Source organism: Molothrus ater, chromosome 1 (assembly GCF_012460135.2).
Source record: "Molothrus ater isolate BHLD 08-10-18 breed brown headed cowbird chromosome 1, BPBGC_Mater_1.1, whole genome shotgun sequence".
In the NCBI taxonomy this organism is placed as follows: Eukaryota; Metazoa; Chordata; class Aves; order Passeriformes; family Icteridae; genus Molothrus; species Molothrus ater.
Window position 1 is genome coordinate 48,068,901 of NC_050478.2, and position 17,988 is coordinate 48,086,888.

The 17,988-nt window shown below is 39.1% G+C and overlaps 1 protein-coding gene across 3 annotated transcripts in view; it reads right to left on the reverse strand.

The window, feature by feature from the left end:
* ELMO1 (engulfment and cell motility 1) overlaps nt 1–17,988 on the reverse strand; it is a 303,484-nt gene that overhangs the window by 180,028 nt on the left and 105,468 nt on the right. For all 3 annotated transcript variants that reach the window (XM_036403051.2, XM_036403059.2, XM_036403067.2), the window contains 5 exons: nt 11,859–12,010; nt 10,908–10,986; nt 7,147–7,197; nt 5,592–5,714; nt 4,123–4,254 (listed from right to left, as the gene is read on the reverse strand). In XM_036403051.2, coding sequence (XP_036258944.1) covers nt 4,123–4,254; nt 5,592–5,714; nt 7,147–7,197; nt 10,908–10,986; nt 11,859–12,010 — 537 coding nt within the window. The remainder of the gene's footprint in view (nt 1–4,122; nt 4,255–5,591; nt 5,715–7,146; nt 7,198–10,907; nt 10,987–11,858; nt 12,011–17,988) is intronic.

Sequence of the window (17,988 nt, forward strand, 5' to 3'; positions counted from 1 at the left end):
TCCTAGCTAAACATTCAACTTTTTTTGTGTCTACATTACACAGTCTCTCTTATCTTTTCCCACAGACAAGATACTTGCCTGCAGATGAAAGTCTTGCCAGGGGTCCTAAATGAACACCATTGCTCTTTGTATGACTGCGTAAAATAACATTATTTCTGTTTCTGTAATCCAAATTCTGTAATTTGTGAATGACATGGTGATTCTTCCATCACTGCTTCACATATTTGTTTCATCAGATTTCTTCAGCATATGTTAACTTTCTTAGGCCACCACCACAAATATCCCAAAAGTCAAGTCCGTGCCTGACTTTTAAAGAACATCCCACCATTCTCAACTTCCCTTTAAATTGTCACCTTCTATCAGACAGTTCCTTACTGATTTCCTATTTCCTTCATTAATCCACATTTAATTTTGCTACCCTAGCAAATTCCAGTATAGCACAGCAAAATTATGAAATAACTCCCTTTCCATGTTGGCTTTTTTCATTTATACAAACCATTTATATTTAATTGAAGAAAATCAAAACAAAACAAACAAAACAAAAATCCTCAGAAGCTCTACACACTGAAAACTTGAGAAAAACCCTTATAGGATGAGATTATTTGAGTTGTTTTTTCCAATATGTTAAGTTTCTTATCATTTGTTCACAGCTGCCTATAAACAAACACATTCATTTCAACATCTCAATGAAGTAGTGCTGTTTAAAGAAGTATGATGAAAATATACAGGATTATGAGGTTTCTTGTAACTATTTTCCACCTCAATTATAGGAATTAAGCTTACTCAAATACAAAGGGGAGTATTGAGTCTATTTAATGTGCAATTGACTCAGAAAATAATAAAGAATTCAGTAGGGTGGAGTGCATCCCAGATTTCCTAATTGGGTCATTTTTGTTGCATTCATCAGCATTTTAATAAATCTCACAACTGCCTCATCTGAAAATTTCTTTACTTGGTCATCACAACCATCTGGTGAGGTCCTGTGGTTGCTTTAGCTGAATGAAGGTTTCTAACTATGCAGTTTTACAAATTACATTGTAAGCTTCTGAAACGACTTCGTCTCTTTTTCACATTACATTTGTAGTGGGGCAAGGCTTTTTGATGTGGCTGAGAAAAATAAACAGAATTCTTGCATTTCCCATACAGAAGGAGAACAAGCAGTCCAGGAACAACTTAATAGCCAGACATGGTTTTACTCTCTCCCTTGAAATGAATATTTAATCAGCTCAAGAAATTGGCTTCCTGACCATCAGCACCAGTGGAATGATGACAGCATTCCAAGTCAGACTCCTGTTTGGCAGGTTTCTTGTGCCTCACAGCTGAGGCAGAGGGGAGACAAACCTCACACTGTTCAGTTCATGATCAGTTTGCTAATGTAACTCTCGACCTGCAGCTGATGAAAGCACTCAAGACATTTTATTGAAAAGAAGCAGATGGGGTGAAGGCAGCTGGGAGTCAGAACACTGCCCATGTATGAGGCTGAGGATGAGCAGACAGGTTTCACAAGGGGACCTGCTCCCTTTCCCAGCCCTGTGGGGAAGGTAATACTCCTCTTCAGCTGTTAAAAAAAGTTGCACCTGCAGCGTCACCTGGACTCTTAGCTCAAAGTAAAGCTTCTGCACAAAAGTAGAATAACTCTCCTCACAGTTCACTGTTGTTGACATTTTTATTATTTGTACTTTGCCTCACCATACTGCTAATAGAATAACCTGCCTCCCATTAGGGCTCTTGCTATGGTGTTTCTTTCACTGCTTCCTTTCACATACTTATCTTATCTCCCACTATGGTTTTCTACATTTTCTTCACTGCTTTAATCCCAGTTCCCATTTCCTCCTAAACATTGCTCCCCATCCCCTTTTGAAAGGCTATCATAATCAAATTGTAAATGGTGCTGCAGTTACCCTTGACAACTGCCAGAGTGTTTTCAGTAGGCTTCCCAATGAACAGCTCAAATGGGAGTAATGAAGCTGAGGGATGAGTCAACAAAAAAAACAACCTCACACTGAGCTTCAAAGGCTGCTTCAAAGCACTAGTTTTGCTATCATGCTTGCAACTCCAAAATGCCAAGTTCCTCCGTTCTCGTCTATTTACTTGATTACTCCTTACAGATACAACAGCACTGATCCAGTGGTAATTTTTTCCTCATTCACCAGTAATGAAAACAGCTATCAGAACACAGAAAAGCTCTACCCAGTTCCTTTGTGGTTTTGGGAGAATTGAGCCCTATGCCACAGAGCTGGGCAGAGCACTCAAACTGCACAGCAAGCTCCAGTTTGCACCAAGAGCGCTGAAAACCTCTCTGTCTGTAACTGTGGCTACTGTACAATATTCAGTGTATGTCTGCTAGGCCAACAGGACAGTAATGGATCACAGGAGATATGAAGCATACCATTTTACCTAAGGAGAAAGAAAACTGCATACTAACCTAGAGTAAGCAATAAATCAAGATATTAATTCACTGTACATGTGCACACTCTGTTTCCAGAGGGGGAAAAATACACTTTATTAGTTACTATAAATGTGTGCAACAGTTTACCCAGATCATGCTCTGCTCCCCAACAGGGTTTAAGGCAAGCCCAGAACTCCACCTGATTAAATCAGGGTACAAGAGATTCTGCACCCCCTACTCACAGACTGAAGGACTAAGCAAATAAAACACAAGGTCCTATAAGTGAGTCCACAGAGTCATACCTCAGATTTATTGTGTTCATAAGTCCATATTATTGCTAATACACAACAGTGACTTTGCAGGGCTGTCAGAGATCCATTAGGCAATGCCTGTTCATCCAGGATATCATTAAAAGTTAGATTCTAATGGTAACATGTCACGCAAAACTGCATGCTCAAACTTCAGGTAGTTTTTTCTTCCAGCTAGAATCATGGAATTGTTTAGGTTGGAAAAGACCTCTGAGATAATTGATTCCAACTGTGCTATGATCACCACTAATTTATGTCTCTAAGAGACACATCCACACATCTTTCAAACATCTTCAGGGTCCACGACTCAATCACTTCCTTGGGCAGCCTTCTCCAGTGATTGACAACCCTTGCCATGAAGAAATTTTATGGAGTATCCAGTCTAAAACTATCTTGTCCTGTAACTTGTTACTTGGGAGAAGAGACTGACCCCCACAGGGCTACTACACTCCTTCCATGGAGTTGTAGGGAGCAATGAGGTCTCTCTTGAGCCTGCTTTTCTACAGGCTCAACACCCCCAGCTACCCCCTCACCAGCCTTGTGCTCCAGACCTGCTTTGTTACCCTTCTCTGAACAAATTCCAGAACCTCAGTCTGTTTCTTACTGAGCACAGTACTCAAGGTGTGGCCTCACCAGTGCCAAGTACAGGGGCACAATCACTGCCCTGCTCCTGCTGGCCACACTATTGCTGATACAGGCCAGGATGCCATTGGCCTTCTTGGCCACCTGGGCACACGCTGGCTCATGTTCAGCTGCTGTTGACCAACAACCTCAGGTTCTTTTCCTCTGAGCAGTCTTCCAGACACACTTCCCCAGGTATGGATCATTGCATGGGGTTGCAGGATCCAACACTTTTACTTAACCTCATACAGTTGGCCTCAGTTATCTCCACACACTCCAGGGATCTCCTAGATGTTTTCTCTCTCCTGTATCATATTTCCAGCTGACAGCTGGTAAGTCCTAAGTACCCCCGTGAGAACAAGGGTTAGAGATCTTGAAACTTGTCCCGGATGCTTGTGGAATATTTTGCCTGCTTCTTTATCATGGTTGAACGGCCTTTAACAGATTCGCACCATGAAATCTGCCTCATTGACCTTCTTCCTGGTCCTTACCCATAAAGACTCAATCCTATTGTCATCATTACCAAGCTCAGGGCAGTCAAAAAACTCCTTAACGTACACGGCTACTCCACTACCTCTACTTCCTTGCCTATCCTGTGTAAAGAATTTATAGTCTCCATTCCAGCACCCTGGCTTCTGCTAAAGCTGTCACTTGGAGTTAGCAGGGTTTCTGGGGAAGGGGTGGAAAGTTATTCCCTTTTAGGAAATAGACAGAAGACCAAGTAAGAGAAGAGACTAATGAAAAGATGTACTATAATGGATGCATGCACCCACTTTCAGTGGATTATCACACAAAAATACTCACAATAAATCCAAGTTTTTTATAGTCTCGAGTGTACATAGATTTCCGTTTCTCCATGCTGCCACTGCTGTTGTTAGGTTCAGACTCAGCATCAAATGCAATTCTTCTGAGTTCAAATATAATATCCCGCTGAGCCTATGTTTAAACAAGGTTAAAAAATTGGTTAAAATAACTGATCTCTCACTTAATTAAACAATACCAAAAAAGGTGTTTCAAAACACGGTATTCCTGCCCACTGTCCAAAGCTTCTGTGTCTAAATTCCCTACTTCATACTTGGACAGTCAGCAAGAATGACCTTGTGGTTCCACTTTCAAAAGTCCTCACAGTTATGAGATTCACACATGGGTACTTAAGTGTTGACTTCCAGAAGCAGGACTCATGTTAGCAAGGCCTCTGACTACACAGTTTTGACCACAGAAGCCAAGAGATCACACACATTTCAAATTAAACTGGTGATTAAGCTGGTACTTAAGAACCTTGCTGGATGAACATAAAACGACTCAGCACTCTGCATTCATTTTGGTAACTATCCATTTTTGCTACTGCAGAAATAGGCAGGAGCGGAATTACTGCAGCTGGAAATGTCTCAAGACAGGGATAATTACCCTACCAGCAATATTAACAACACTGTGTTAGTCACTCTTTATGGAGAGATGCACTAATTTACTGCATGTACATTCCCAAGAGTCAAACTTTTCCATCTCAAACTTAGGAAGCATAAAATCCTACAGCATGATGTTACTTATGTTTACAACTATCTCACTCTCCCACCTTCTCTTCTCCAAGCTATTAGCAAGTCTCTTAAGATAACTTCAGCTTAAAAATGAAATCAGGTTCCTCCTTGTACAGGGCCTAAATGAAGGCTACAAAAAGATTAAAGAAACAAAACACATAATCCTTATGGCTCATTGACCCTATATTTAAATCTCTTGAATATCTTAGGGGAGTGTCACTTTTTGCACAATGAACAATATCAAAGTCAATGTCTGCCCACACTGAGCAATAAACAAATGAAGTACTTTATAGATTCCCAGTAACAAAACCAGGGTTTATTTTTACACAATTTAATTTCAACTCTAGCACGCCAGACAGTTTTCATGCAAACATTTAATTTAGCTCTACAGAAGTACTTCTAGGAAGGACCATACACCTCTAGTGCTTCGAGAAGGGCACATAGGAGACAAATGCTGGACAGCTGCTCAGAGTTTCTGCTCAGGAAGACAGAAAATTCAGTTCATGGAACTATATGATAAGGAGAACTACTTGGCCATTTTGTACTTTTGCACAAGGAATGAAATACCTAATGCATCTTCTTACAACCAAAAAACATAACCCAACTTCACAGACAGAGAAAATGAATGACTTATGTAAATATTCCTAACAAATGGTTTTTTCCTCCATGAAGAGCTTTAGGTACATCAGTGAGGAGTTGTTGTCTTCATGCTAAGACCAGATGATGCCAGATGCTTACTTGGTCTTGTGGATCCATTTTTGTCATCATTCTGTCTTCCAGAAGATTAAAGGTAAGTACTTGCAGAACATATAGCTGGTGTGCCATTTCATTATTGATGGCCCTCTGTGCCCTGATAACATGCTGCAAAGAAAGAGAGACAGGCTTTGGTGAATCAGAAAACTGCAGTGCGTGCAGTCAGGGGTTTCCATTCCTAAGTATGTGCTTGCTATGCAATAGTGTATCTATACTTCAGAAATGAAAAAAACCAAACCCAAACAACCAAGAAAACCTCAAACCCACCCCCACCCGTGAAAATCAAACCAGTACCAGCACTACTGATTCAGATGCTGTTTAAATAACTTAAGGAGACAGGACTTTACACTTTATAGGGTCTGTGTATTTACTGAGAAGTAGCATTAAAAAAAACAGTGCTGAGTAGTCACTTCAAAGAAAAACTAATTCCATCCCAATAGCTTTAGAGCTCTGTAATTTATTTATTTATTTTCCAAGAGATTATATTAAGAAATATTTAAAAGAATAGCTGTCTGAGCAGAAAAGTATTCAGGCTGCAAACACAGCCAGAGAATACAGTGAATAGAATAGCAGGGTTCAACAGGGAGTCAGCATCATACCACAATCCTGCCTCTACTATACAACTCCAATCTGTATGAGGAAGACTGCTTAGAAATACATTAGTATATGATGCCCTATACATGCAGAATTATCCCATTCAAAAGGCAAACACAAAACTGATGGACAATTTAAAAATCCCTGGTGTGCCCAAAAACACCAAGTAGTTTTATATGGGAAACAGAAAACAGACCCAGACCTCTAAACACAGCAAAGGACATAAGGAAAAAGTCATCAAGCGGGAGATGGATATGTCAACAGAGGTTGTACAGTTCCAGAGAATAAAAGAATCTGTCTGCCAAAAGGCACTGGAGCATTTTATGACAATAAATAAACAATAATTATCCTTATGATTGTTCCAAATTTTTAAAGAACTCAACTAGCGTAAAAGCAGGCCTTCTGAAATAAATCTGGGGGTTTATATGCATCAGTGAAATTAGGATAGCAAATGAGAAAGTGTGAGGAGGAGTTTGTTGTTTGGTTCATTTTACACTCACTACAGAGAAAGATTTTCCCTCATTCCATTGAAGAAGCAACCTACTCAAACATCAAAGGCAGAATCCCTGATTTTCCATAATAGCAGATGCAGGTCTTGGATATAATATTCATTAACTATTTCATTAGCTTTAATTTATGCTTCTTGTGTGCAAGTCATGATGAATTGTGTCAATCAAGACAGAATAATCAAAAGAACCAAAAAACACAGGGGATATTTAATACTGTATTTTCATGAAGAAACCACAATTTCTGACTGGGAAAATAAAAAATAACCCTTCCAAAAAGCAGTTTTGAACCCATTCAAACCTTATCTTCTATATTACAAGGCTTAAAAACATATCAAAATACAAAGGCAATTAAAATGTATTAAGACCTGTGGACACCAAAAATGGAGTCACCTTTTCTCTCTCCTACTCAACAGTAACATTGACAACCATATACTTACAGTTAAGATGATGGAACGAAGCTGCTTTTGTGCCAAAATGTTTGCCATTTCCTGATTTAGTAAAAAAAATTTAAAAAAAATTAAAAAATAGGCAGAAGCAGGTATTTTAATGTCATAGCTAGAAAAACACACTGGCTCAAAAGGTCTTACATTTCTGCATTGTTACTTATAAATGAAAGGAAGTAGCATATCAGCATTAGGACTGTATGTGTTATTTGGGGTTCACAAAGTCAAAATTCCATGAGAAGAGAGACCAAGATAGTTAAAAGTACATCACAGGCTGAGGGCTTTGGTCATCCAAAACCCATGGTGAAAGACTTCAGAAGAGACCTCTGTGGGTTCAAAAGAGTATTTACATGCTTGTTCAAGCACAACCTTCCCTCATAAACAATACAGAAGGAAGCATGGACTGGAAGCCAGCCAGAACTTTAAAACAAGATGTCAAATAAAATGTTTATTTACTTTGATATTTCAGCTGTTTTAAAATCAAGTGCTCTAACTTCCATTCAATAAATCAGCCTACAACTCAGTACTGTTTCATTATAACAAATGATCATTCTCCCCTGTATTTTAGTAGCAATGTTGACATTGCTCCACTCTTTTGTTTTAAATTAACTTGTCTTTCTAGACCTGTCTGAAATCACTGTCGAGGTGAATATGATTTTCCTTTAACGCTTAAGCAGCTGATACCAGCAGTCCCTGCTGCAAACTGTCCTACAATGCATAGCAGGGAATATTTTACACTTACCAAGTATAAGAATCTAATCTTAACCATACCTACAAGAGCATCCCTATTTTTAAGTTCCATGGGCTTTTCCATCAGTATAGAAATGTGTGTATATGTGTGTGTACACCTGCACACGCAGTGCATTCCTGCTGAACTTTGTGAGAGCTCAAGACTAATGTAGAATAGATACTAATCACTTTTATATATTAAAAAAAAAATCCCCTAGAAAACAGAAAAACTGAGACTGTAACATTAAACATATGAAGGATGGATGACTAAAACACACCTGCAGAAACAGTGTAAATAAAACAAATGTTAGGCAAGAACTTGCTCAGAAAAAGAAAATAATTCTTATTGTGAGATGGGAGGCAGTTGGAGATGTTGAACTCTTTTCCTTGTACCACGTAAAGGGGCTGCAACAGAACATGGCAATGATAAAGAAGGAGCAAGGGACCAAAGACAAGAGAAACTCAGCTTCAGGTTTTGAACCTTTTCTGACTGCTCAAGTTTCAATTGCACATAACAGCAAAGGAGCAAAGGAATGATGATATAGATGGTTCCATCTCTTCCAGAAATGTGCAGCTGAGCTGTAGGGGGAGTGCCAGGCACATGATACACTTCAATGTTGCTTGGAACAGACTGGCTGGAATTTTGTCAAATTATGTACCCACTGCCAAAAGATTAACAGGCACAGAATATAAGATGGTATTTCTGCATTCAATGCAAAGGAAATAATAAAAAGAAAACTCTTCTAATTACTTTTTAGAAGACTATCAAATTGTTACTTCTTTCTTATAGCTATCATTTAAAAAGCTGTTATCGAGATACTGTTTTTTTGGCCACTGGACTAAAATTGATTGAAGTAACAAGCATTCAAAAAAACCAATTATTGCATCAAAATTAACTTTGTCTCCAAAAAGGCTATATTAGCAGCTAATAAGCTGCCTCTTCTAATATAAGTCCTGTCCTAGCTGATGAGAACAAGAATTATCTGACCAAATTTGCCATCTCATTTCCCATAGCAACATCTCTGCAAAAAATGCAGACAAATGCCAAAGAAGTGTTTCAAACATTCATAATATCATTTCAATGCTCAGAGTCTCAGTCTCTTTCCCAATAGACTTTTTTATTTTCTTTTTTTATTAATAACCTAGGTTTCTCTAGATGATTTGGTCCTTGACAGGGGCAGAAGAAGCAAAGCAACCAGGGAGTCCTCATTAAAAAGAAAAATCTTGAACTTCTTGGGTTTTGCATTACAGAAACAGAGAGACAGGAAAAAAAAAAAAGTGAGGGGAAAGAATTCAGACAGCAGTGCCAATTTAAATCCCTTCCTTAATTGCAGAGCAGCCATCCACATCATGCCTGTAAGTCAGCAGCAGAGAGGGTGCCAAAGTTCCCAGAATCATATGAGTTTTGGTGCAGCTTCTCACTTCTAACAATATTAAGTAGTGAGGGCTGAACATTAACTTTTGAGTGCCCATCACCAGATAATTGCATGAGATTTCATCACCTCGGTTCATTGTCTTAGAAAGACAGAGTTCAGTAGGTGCCATCTGTTAATGCTATTTGGAAGGCAGTGGACACCTACCTTCTCTATTGTATGGTTTACTAATTAACCACAAGACAGACATAAAGAGAAACTGAACACATTCTGACTGCACATTCTGGGCTATTAAAGGCTGAGGAAAAATTTCTGCAAGTGTCAGAGCTATTATCCTTCAAAGCCAAAGCAGATCATTATCTCCTGATGATGATAAACTCCATGACTAACAGTTCTGTGTCACAGCAGCAGGTACTACAGGTGAAGTCTGTCTGGCTCACTGCCAGCCCCACTAGGTGCTGTTGGCAAGACACAGTTTTGCTTGCTGGCAATACACTATGTTACTGTCATTCCAGGAACACATGCCCACTGATTAATACTAAAATCTTATCTACATCTGACACTGTTCCTCCACTTCAAATATGACAAGGCATACTTCTCACAGAAACACAGCAGCAACTATTCACAAATGCAAAAAAGCAAAATATTTGGGTTTCTTACAAGGATCTATTATAAACTTATGCCAAAATTGAAAGAGAAGTTTTTCTTCTAATTTTTGGTTATTAGGTGCCTTCTTGCCTTAGTTATAGAAGACTGTATTGGAGGAAGAAGGAAAAAAGAAGGAGTGAGGGGTGGAAGAGCCTTTTTTCCCTTAGTAAACCATGGGTTTACTTTTACCTGTTTGCAACGTTAAAAATATTTTTAAGAACAAGAAACGAAACAGAAAAATACCAACCAAACCCCCCTGAAAAACCCTCATTAGGGCTTTGATGTTTGTTTAAACAGTCACCAGCATTTAAAAATGTAAATAAATCTAAGGAAAGCCCTTGTCAGAACTGATCAGCAACTCTCAGTGAACTTGTTCTGGACAGTAACAGTATGTCATCACAAGAATTATCATCACTGTTCCTGGTGACAGAAATGTTAAATAAATAAATGCCTAAATCTGTTTTGACACAGGCTAGTAACTTCATAAACATGGATAAAACTTCGCTATTTCATAACACTTCACATTCCATCCCCATTTAACATCAAGTAGCAATCTTGAAATATTTTCTGATATCTGGCACTAAAATAGCACACTATAAAAGTCATGAAATGCTTACATGGCAAGATATTTTTGTTTTCAAAAGAAACACACTTCTTAATAAAAAATCTGGGGGGAAAACATTCTACCAAAAAAAACAGCCTAGGTTTACAAGCTGTGCTGGCAAAGAGTTCAGTACAATAAATACTACAGTCAGCCACAGTCAATATGGTTCATATGAGGTCACAGGGAACTACAAAAGCATGGAAGAATGCTTAATCCCTCCTAACACTGGTGCAAGATGGAGGTAGTTCCATAAAAACGAATTATATCCCAGCATGAATAAACAGAACAAGCTTCAGTTTGAATTAAGTGCAGGAAAAGTGTGATGGGACAACTGCAGGTATGAATATATGAAGCACTTTTTCTCCCAAAGATGCATAGGTATACAACCCCCATCAACTTACCTGCCTCTTGTCATCTGGTGCTTTAAGGAAGAGTGCATTTATTACTGCAATGGTGTACGTCTGGATTTCTTGGTCTGTCCTGTTTGGAGCAATGTTGTAGATGTGAGAGAAGAACACAAATTCACATGAGCTGTAGAAATTGATCTTCAAGCTGCATTTCAGCAGGTAGAAGAGGAGGAGCTGTTTGCACTTCATGTTAACCATGTAAGTTAGGTGACCAAGGTTGTCATGACCTGGCTTTCTTTATTATTGAGAGAGAGATGATGTCCTGAAGGGAGACTCAGAAATCAAAAAAGGTGGAATGAACAACTCCTTGAACTGCCATTGACCCTCCACTGATCATAGCAAGAGTCTCATAACCAGTTTTTGTCAGGTGCACAACAGCTGGAGATAGGAAGAGGAATCTTCCCTAAAGGCTTTTGGAAATGAACCTGCTGATATTAAAGCTTTTCAGGTGCATTGAAAATGTCCCAGGTGGGAGACAAGCACAACTATGCACAGTAGGTTACTCTATGCTACAAGAGGCAGCTTCCATCCATTTAAGCACTTCACATTACTTTTTAAGAGAAAGCCCTTCCCTTTTCAAATATACATTCAGCAGAAGTTGAGCAATTTTTGTCTTACACACATCCCAGAGTCTGTAATAAAACAACCCCATCTGTATGCTAATTAAGGATTTTATTACCACAGGGCGCTCTTCTCGTCATTCCCCACTTTCAACTACATAGGTAGCTTATGGAAAAACAAACAAAACAAAATCAAAAAAGCCCTAAAACCTAATGACCAGGCAACTCCAGAAATACTGTTACCAGTTATGCAGTCACTTGCAGTGGAGTCAGGAATCATAAAGGAGGTTGCTGGTCTTTATTGTACTGGTTTTTCTCCAGATGTTGTGCTATTTTAAGGGGAAAAAAATATCCACCATATCAAGCAGTAGTCAAAGCCACTCACCCCTGCAGATGTGGGATCAGCTGCCCAATTGTGATCTCCTGTGCTACCTTCTGGTACAGGTCATGGCTATTGAGCACCATCGATTCCAGGATTGCCAGCGACCGTTGCAAGATAGAGATGTCCGAGGCAAATTTGTTCACATAGCTTGCTATCTGCAAACACAATCATTCAGAGAATTTGCATCTTGTCATCAAGACAGGGAAAGGTAAGAAAAAAACCTGTCAGCGTGGTTCAGAAAGGCATTAGATAAAAGGCAGTCTTGTCCACATGCCAGATATCAGTGAATACCTAAAAATGGTCAACCAGGCACATCATATACCATGAAAGAACACAGTGGCACAGGGTCTACAGCTGGCACAAGTCACCAAAGGTTATTGTCAATATTCACATGACTGAAATGTATGCTTCATCATTACATTTCAAACGTGAAAAATCAGCATTAAAAAATTCAACAATTCTATTTTTGTGTAGAAAACTTTTGAAAAAACAAGGAAACTAGTTCTCATTTTCTCCAGAAAAAAAATTGGACAGGCTAAAAATATCTAGGCTTAAGGAAAATGTTTCAAAAGAGAAACTTTTAATCTAGCTTTCTGGAAAAACATAATCTAGAAAAACATGCCTTTTTCTTCTGCTTGGTGTTACCAATAATGCTGAAAGCTCTTTCCAGGTTACCAATTAAAACTCTGTTGATGATCATGACAACTGGTTCCATAACCCTGTCTAGAGTCCAGCTTTTCATTAATAACCTTCCCTTTTACTGCAAGCTGCCACAAGCAAATGGCACATTAATTAAAACCAAGTTTGACCTCTGCTATTTTGCAGTGTGGCAATGACAAGCTGCACACTCATCTGCAGAGTCAACACAGCTGTGCAGTGAGATGTGGCAACACACGTTCTCCAGCATGCTGCCCAGCCCATGTACCCAGCTTCCTGGGAAGAAACCTGCTTTCTGCTGAAGCAGAAAGCAAGGACTGCAGGGGTTTTCCTCAAGTACTCCAACACCAGCACAGTCAAAATGAAAGGCACCCAAGAAAGTACAGACTGAAGTGTACTGTGACCACAGTTACTTGCTCTCTACAGCCAAGTAACAGACTACAGTGGCCCTGTCTCAATTCTGATATGTTCCTTCCAGAAAATTTCACACATCTCTTCAGTATTCCTGCTACAAGCTAGTACTCTAATCATAACTACTGTTTCCAATTCTGGATGCTTGCTGAGACCTAAGAATTGTTTCCCTTTAGGAGGAAGAAAGGCCTGCCCTATGCTTGGAAAAGCTGTCCAGCTGCCTGTAAAACTCACATTAAAATGTTGACACATGGACAATGGTATTGTTTGGCACTTGTGACATCTTAAGTAGTACTGAAGGAGCAAAACACCCAACTTTGGCTGGAGACAAGAAAGAAAGAGGGACAGATTTTTCTTTTTCTAATCTATTACAGCACTTTAGCTTTTTGCTGTTTGCTCTGCTACTTGGTTTGCATTACCACAGCAGGAACATCCTACACCAAATGAAAGTCAATTCAGAGAATATACATTTACTTTGCTTTCTGTAAAGAACCAAACCATGAATGCATAGAAAACAGGAGGAGAGAGGCAACTCGATTAGCCTTTTTCTATTTTGGGCTCTCGGTATCTTCTTCCAGCAAGTCCTGAGCCAAATAATATTTACAATAGCATACAAAGCACAGTGTGCTTTTTAGAGCAACATTCTGTGTGTCCAAAGCACTGTGCTACCCCACCTCTGTTAGTGGCAATCCAGATGTGTTTTGATGCATTGCAGCCAGAGCTGCCAGATCTCCACAGGGCCCACGACAGGGGCAGTGTATGCACACAGCAACTCTGCACTGCTCACACATTGAACCAAGCACCCCTGGATGCCTCAGTTTTCAGGCATCCATGGATTGCTTGTGCAGGAGGAAAACCATGTGTCCAGACTGTGTCCCAAATTGCCAGATTTCTGTCACCTCTTTAGGAGCCCTGACATTTATGAATTATTCTTGGTGCAGCAGCTCCTTTGGGTGGCAGTTAATGCTTCACTGGGATATAACATTTTCATACCAGAGACCTGCAGAAATGTAACAGTATAGATAACTGGAACCTTCATCTAGGAAAGGCTGCCTTAGCCTCATTTATTCTCCTGACCTTGGACCATAACATCTTTTAATCATCAACACAAACACAAGGTATAAAGTTGTCGTGTGTGTTTAAAAAGATGTATCACATTGAATATAGATGCAAAACATCTGCTGGGTAACTTGCATGTCAAGCTGTGTGTATTCATAACCACCTTGCTAAAGCATGAAGTCTGGCCAGAAATAATAGGCTTGTCTACCTTGAAAAATAAGTCATGTAAGTTCCAGGGAGAACAAAACTGCATTAAAACAAAATTCTATTCCCACACTTGAAGTTCTGGATATGGAAAAAAAAAAGAGGGCCTTCTTGAGAAGAGACAGGAATCAACAGAAGTTCAAATCTGTGTTATTGCTGTTTTCTCTTTAATAAGCACCACACACAGAGAGGGCTTTCAACATCCAAAAATAATCCTGCATTCATTTATCAAAAATTCCAATTATTAAAATAATGCAAGCTCAGCAAAATACTACATTTTTTCAGAAAGAAGCAACTTGATTGCTTTGCACTTCCATGTGAAAACCAGTCACATGGGTGTGTCTCATGAAGGATAATATTATTTCTTCAGCAAAATACCTGTAACCTTAAAATCTGCATATATAGCCACACACAAAAGAAGAGTCTGGGTGCTTAACTTCCTTTCAATTTCAAGGGAAATTGGAAATCAGATCGTGAATTTACACATTCATGCTCCTTTGAAATAGGAGCTAAATATGTAAACTGAGAGTAGATGAAAAACCTATAGCAAACTGAACTACATCATTTGAGTTCTCCTCCTGGTTCAGCTTTGCTAAGGCAAAAGAGAGAATTCAAAAGTTAAACAAAAAGTTGTTATATAATACTACTACTACTACTTATTATTACTATTACTACTATGTAAAAGCTGCACCAGAAAAAGAACACATGGGGGAAAAAAACAGTGAAAGAAACAGATATGATTTTCATTATGCATGTTCATTAGTTATCTGCCTGCGCTATCCTGCTGTCAGAAATGTACAAAAAAAATCTGTCCAAGTTGTGGTCTCTGTTAAGATTCAGTGCATAGTAAAATTTTAAAGGGTGCATATAATTTTAAAGTAAGGAACTAGAGCTGCACTTGACTACAGAAAGAACAACTGACAGTGGTGACATACAGAAATACTTCTCTGGCTGCCACCCTGTTTTCTGCACAATATATTTTAGAAGGTAGAGTAAACAATTTGTCAACACTAAGGCTCTGCATCATACACTTATGAATCAGCAATTATATAATTAATTTTTAAAGATTTTTAAGATATTTTTAAAAAATATCTTAAACAATACTACAAACTTCATTACTCCTCTTGTAGGAACTAAAGATGAAAGTACCAAATTTGTGTAGTGCATTTTTGTCATGGTTTAGGAATGTTATTTGCCTGTTTAGTGCCCCCATTGAACACCCCAAACAATGCATCACTAGCTCACTCCCCTGTGCTTTCTGTGGCAGGCCTGAGGAGAATTGAAGGCACTGAAGGTAAACATCATGGGTTGAGATAAGAACAAGTTACTGGAAACAGCAATGAAGCAAGAAAAAGAACAGTAACAGTAATACTATCAATAACAGAGGGCACGAGAGAGATGAACGCTTAACCTGCGAATGCTTGCAACATGGAAACCCAGAATACCTGAACCACTGCCCTTCCCCTGACCCCAGAAAATGATTTGAGGTGGTATAGTATAACCTCTGTGTCCTAGCCATGCCCACTCCTGGATACTGCAAAATTTAACCCTGTCCTGGCCAGAAATAGGACAATTTTGATAACCAATCATCACGACTTTTTCTAAGAACTTGGAATCCAAAACCTTTAAGCAGTCATGGAATCTGGAAATGAGCTCTATATCATCATAAGCAAGAAAAAGGCCTTGAGAGAACTTTGCTTATCATAAGGAAGCTTTTCCAATGATGCTGTTTTCCCTTAAAATAAAGAACAAAGTACTCCTTGAAAGCAACAATCTTACTTGCTGCACTTGGATAGCAGTCTTTAGGTACCCAAAGGATGGGAGAGAGTCTGCTTCCAACACCAAGCACTTATTCATTAGAAGCAGTCAGGGGTTCCCTTTGAGGTCTCATTCAGCTTCTATATTTTTAAGTTTAAAAACTCTCCAGAAAAAAATCAGACTAATTCAACCCCATTCAAGTTTAGCTTTCATTTAGCATGAAGGACAGCTTTAAAAGGCAGAAGCACTTGATTGCAAGTTTCTCCTCAGCAGAAACTTATCAACTCCCTTATCCATCCCGTCAGTCACTTGAGCAAGCCCATCAAGCACCTCAAGTGGCCTGTCAAAAGCCAATGTCAGAGAAGCTAGTGAGGATGAAGTTGTAGATTGCTGCCCAGAGATGAGACATGGTCCAAAGGTGTTCTGCTAGGTTTGTCCCACGCCCACACTGCACCACTGAGGGCTCTGCCTTTCTGGTTTCCAACTGCATGCAGATCAGAACAGTCCTGAGCTGAGAGTTCCTCAACCTCTGTCATTCTCTGTCCCCCTGTTTCTCTTCTAACTCTCTGTGATCTAATGAGAAGTTTGAACAAAGAAATGAGAGAGATGAGAAATCTTGCCCCAGGGAAAGAAGAAAACCTCTGTTTCCCAGAGATGGATTAAGAGAACTTTTGCTTTCATGCTAGAACAGCTCATCCTTAAAACAGCACCCCATAAGTTGCCATGGCCCATGAAAGCAACTGTGGGAACGCTGTAAAGCATGAGAGGGATTTCACACTGCAAACAGATTTCCCTTGCCCGGGTGGCTGATTCACTGAAGCCACAAGAGAACTTTTCCTGTGGAGATGTCTCCACAGCATGGCAAGAGAGACTCCTCTCTCTAAGAGAACTGAAGAAAGACTATTCTAGAGGTGGTAAACTGACGAAAGTCCCAAATTTTGTCTCTTTACATTGTCAGTGGGAAAGAAAAGAGGTTGTGAGGGGAGAAGTGTTCTGAAGGCTTTATTCTGATTCTTATTATTCTTTCTTTTACTTCTGTTAATAAAGTTTTCTTCATGCCCTTTAAAGCTTTGAGCCTGCTTTGCTCTCCTCCTAATTCTTATCTCACAGTAGAAAATGAGTAAATAATTCTAGTAGGTGCATTGGCATTTGGCCAGCATTAGACCCACCACATTCCCCCATCATTCTCCTTGGTCCCTTTCTTTCTCCATAGTTTTACTTCTGGTTTTACCTGCCAGTTTTGGTTTATATAGGTACATTGTGAAAATGCCTTTGTTTTGTCTTTTGGTTGTTTTGGTTTTGTTTTGTTTTTTTTACTTGGGTCATTATCCTAGGAAGCCTATAGAAGTGCTTGACAGAAGAGACCGAGCCATTAACAAGGGGAACACAACTACAACAGTCCGCAGAGCAAAAGTTGGACAAAGACATTTGTTTTGAGCCAATAACAAAGTAAATGCTCTAAACCAATTAGAAAGTTTCTTCATGTGCTCCATAGTAGGCTCCCCTAGAAAGCAAGGCATTCTGGACTTTGTGTCTCCTGCAGTCAGTTAAAAGCAGTTGTAGAATTTTCTTTGCCATTAGAAGGTAACAACAACTGTCATCACAATCTACCTGGACTGTGAAATTGGAAAAGAAATTTAAAAACCAGACCAAAACTCAGATCAGTTACACTATTTTTTTTCTTAAAAACCAAGCCAAAACTGAGGTTTAGTATCTAAAGTATCTAATGCTTTTATTCCTAGTTGATCCTTCTTTCACTTTTGGCAACAAAAGTAAATTTCTGCTTTCCTTTGATGGTAGCAATTTTCTAACAAAATTTAAAGCCCTTGCTCTGACACACTCTGCTAAAATGAAGGTTTATTTGCCACAGCTTATATTAATTTAATTAATGCTTCTGATATTATTTTAGTGAAGTAACTGATATCTTTTGAACCTGTTCAAATACACTTTAAGTTGTGATAAATTCAATCAGGTTTGAAAATTCTTTGTAAAGAAGAATTATGTGGCTTTGGGATTTTTCTCCCCAGTAAATGAAAAGTGTTGA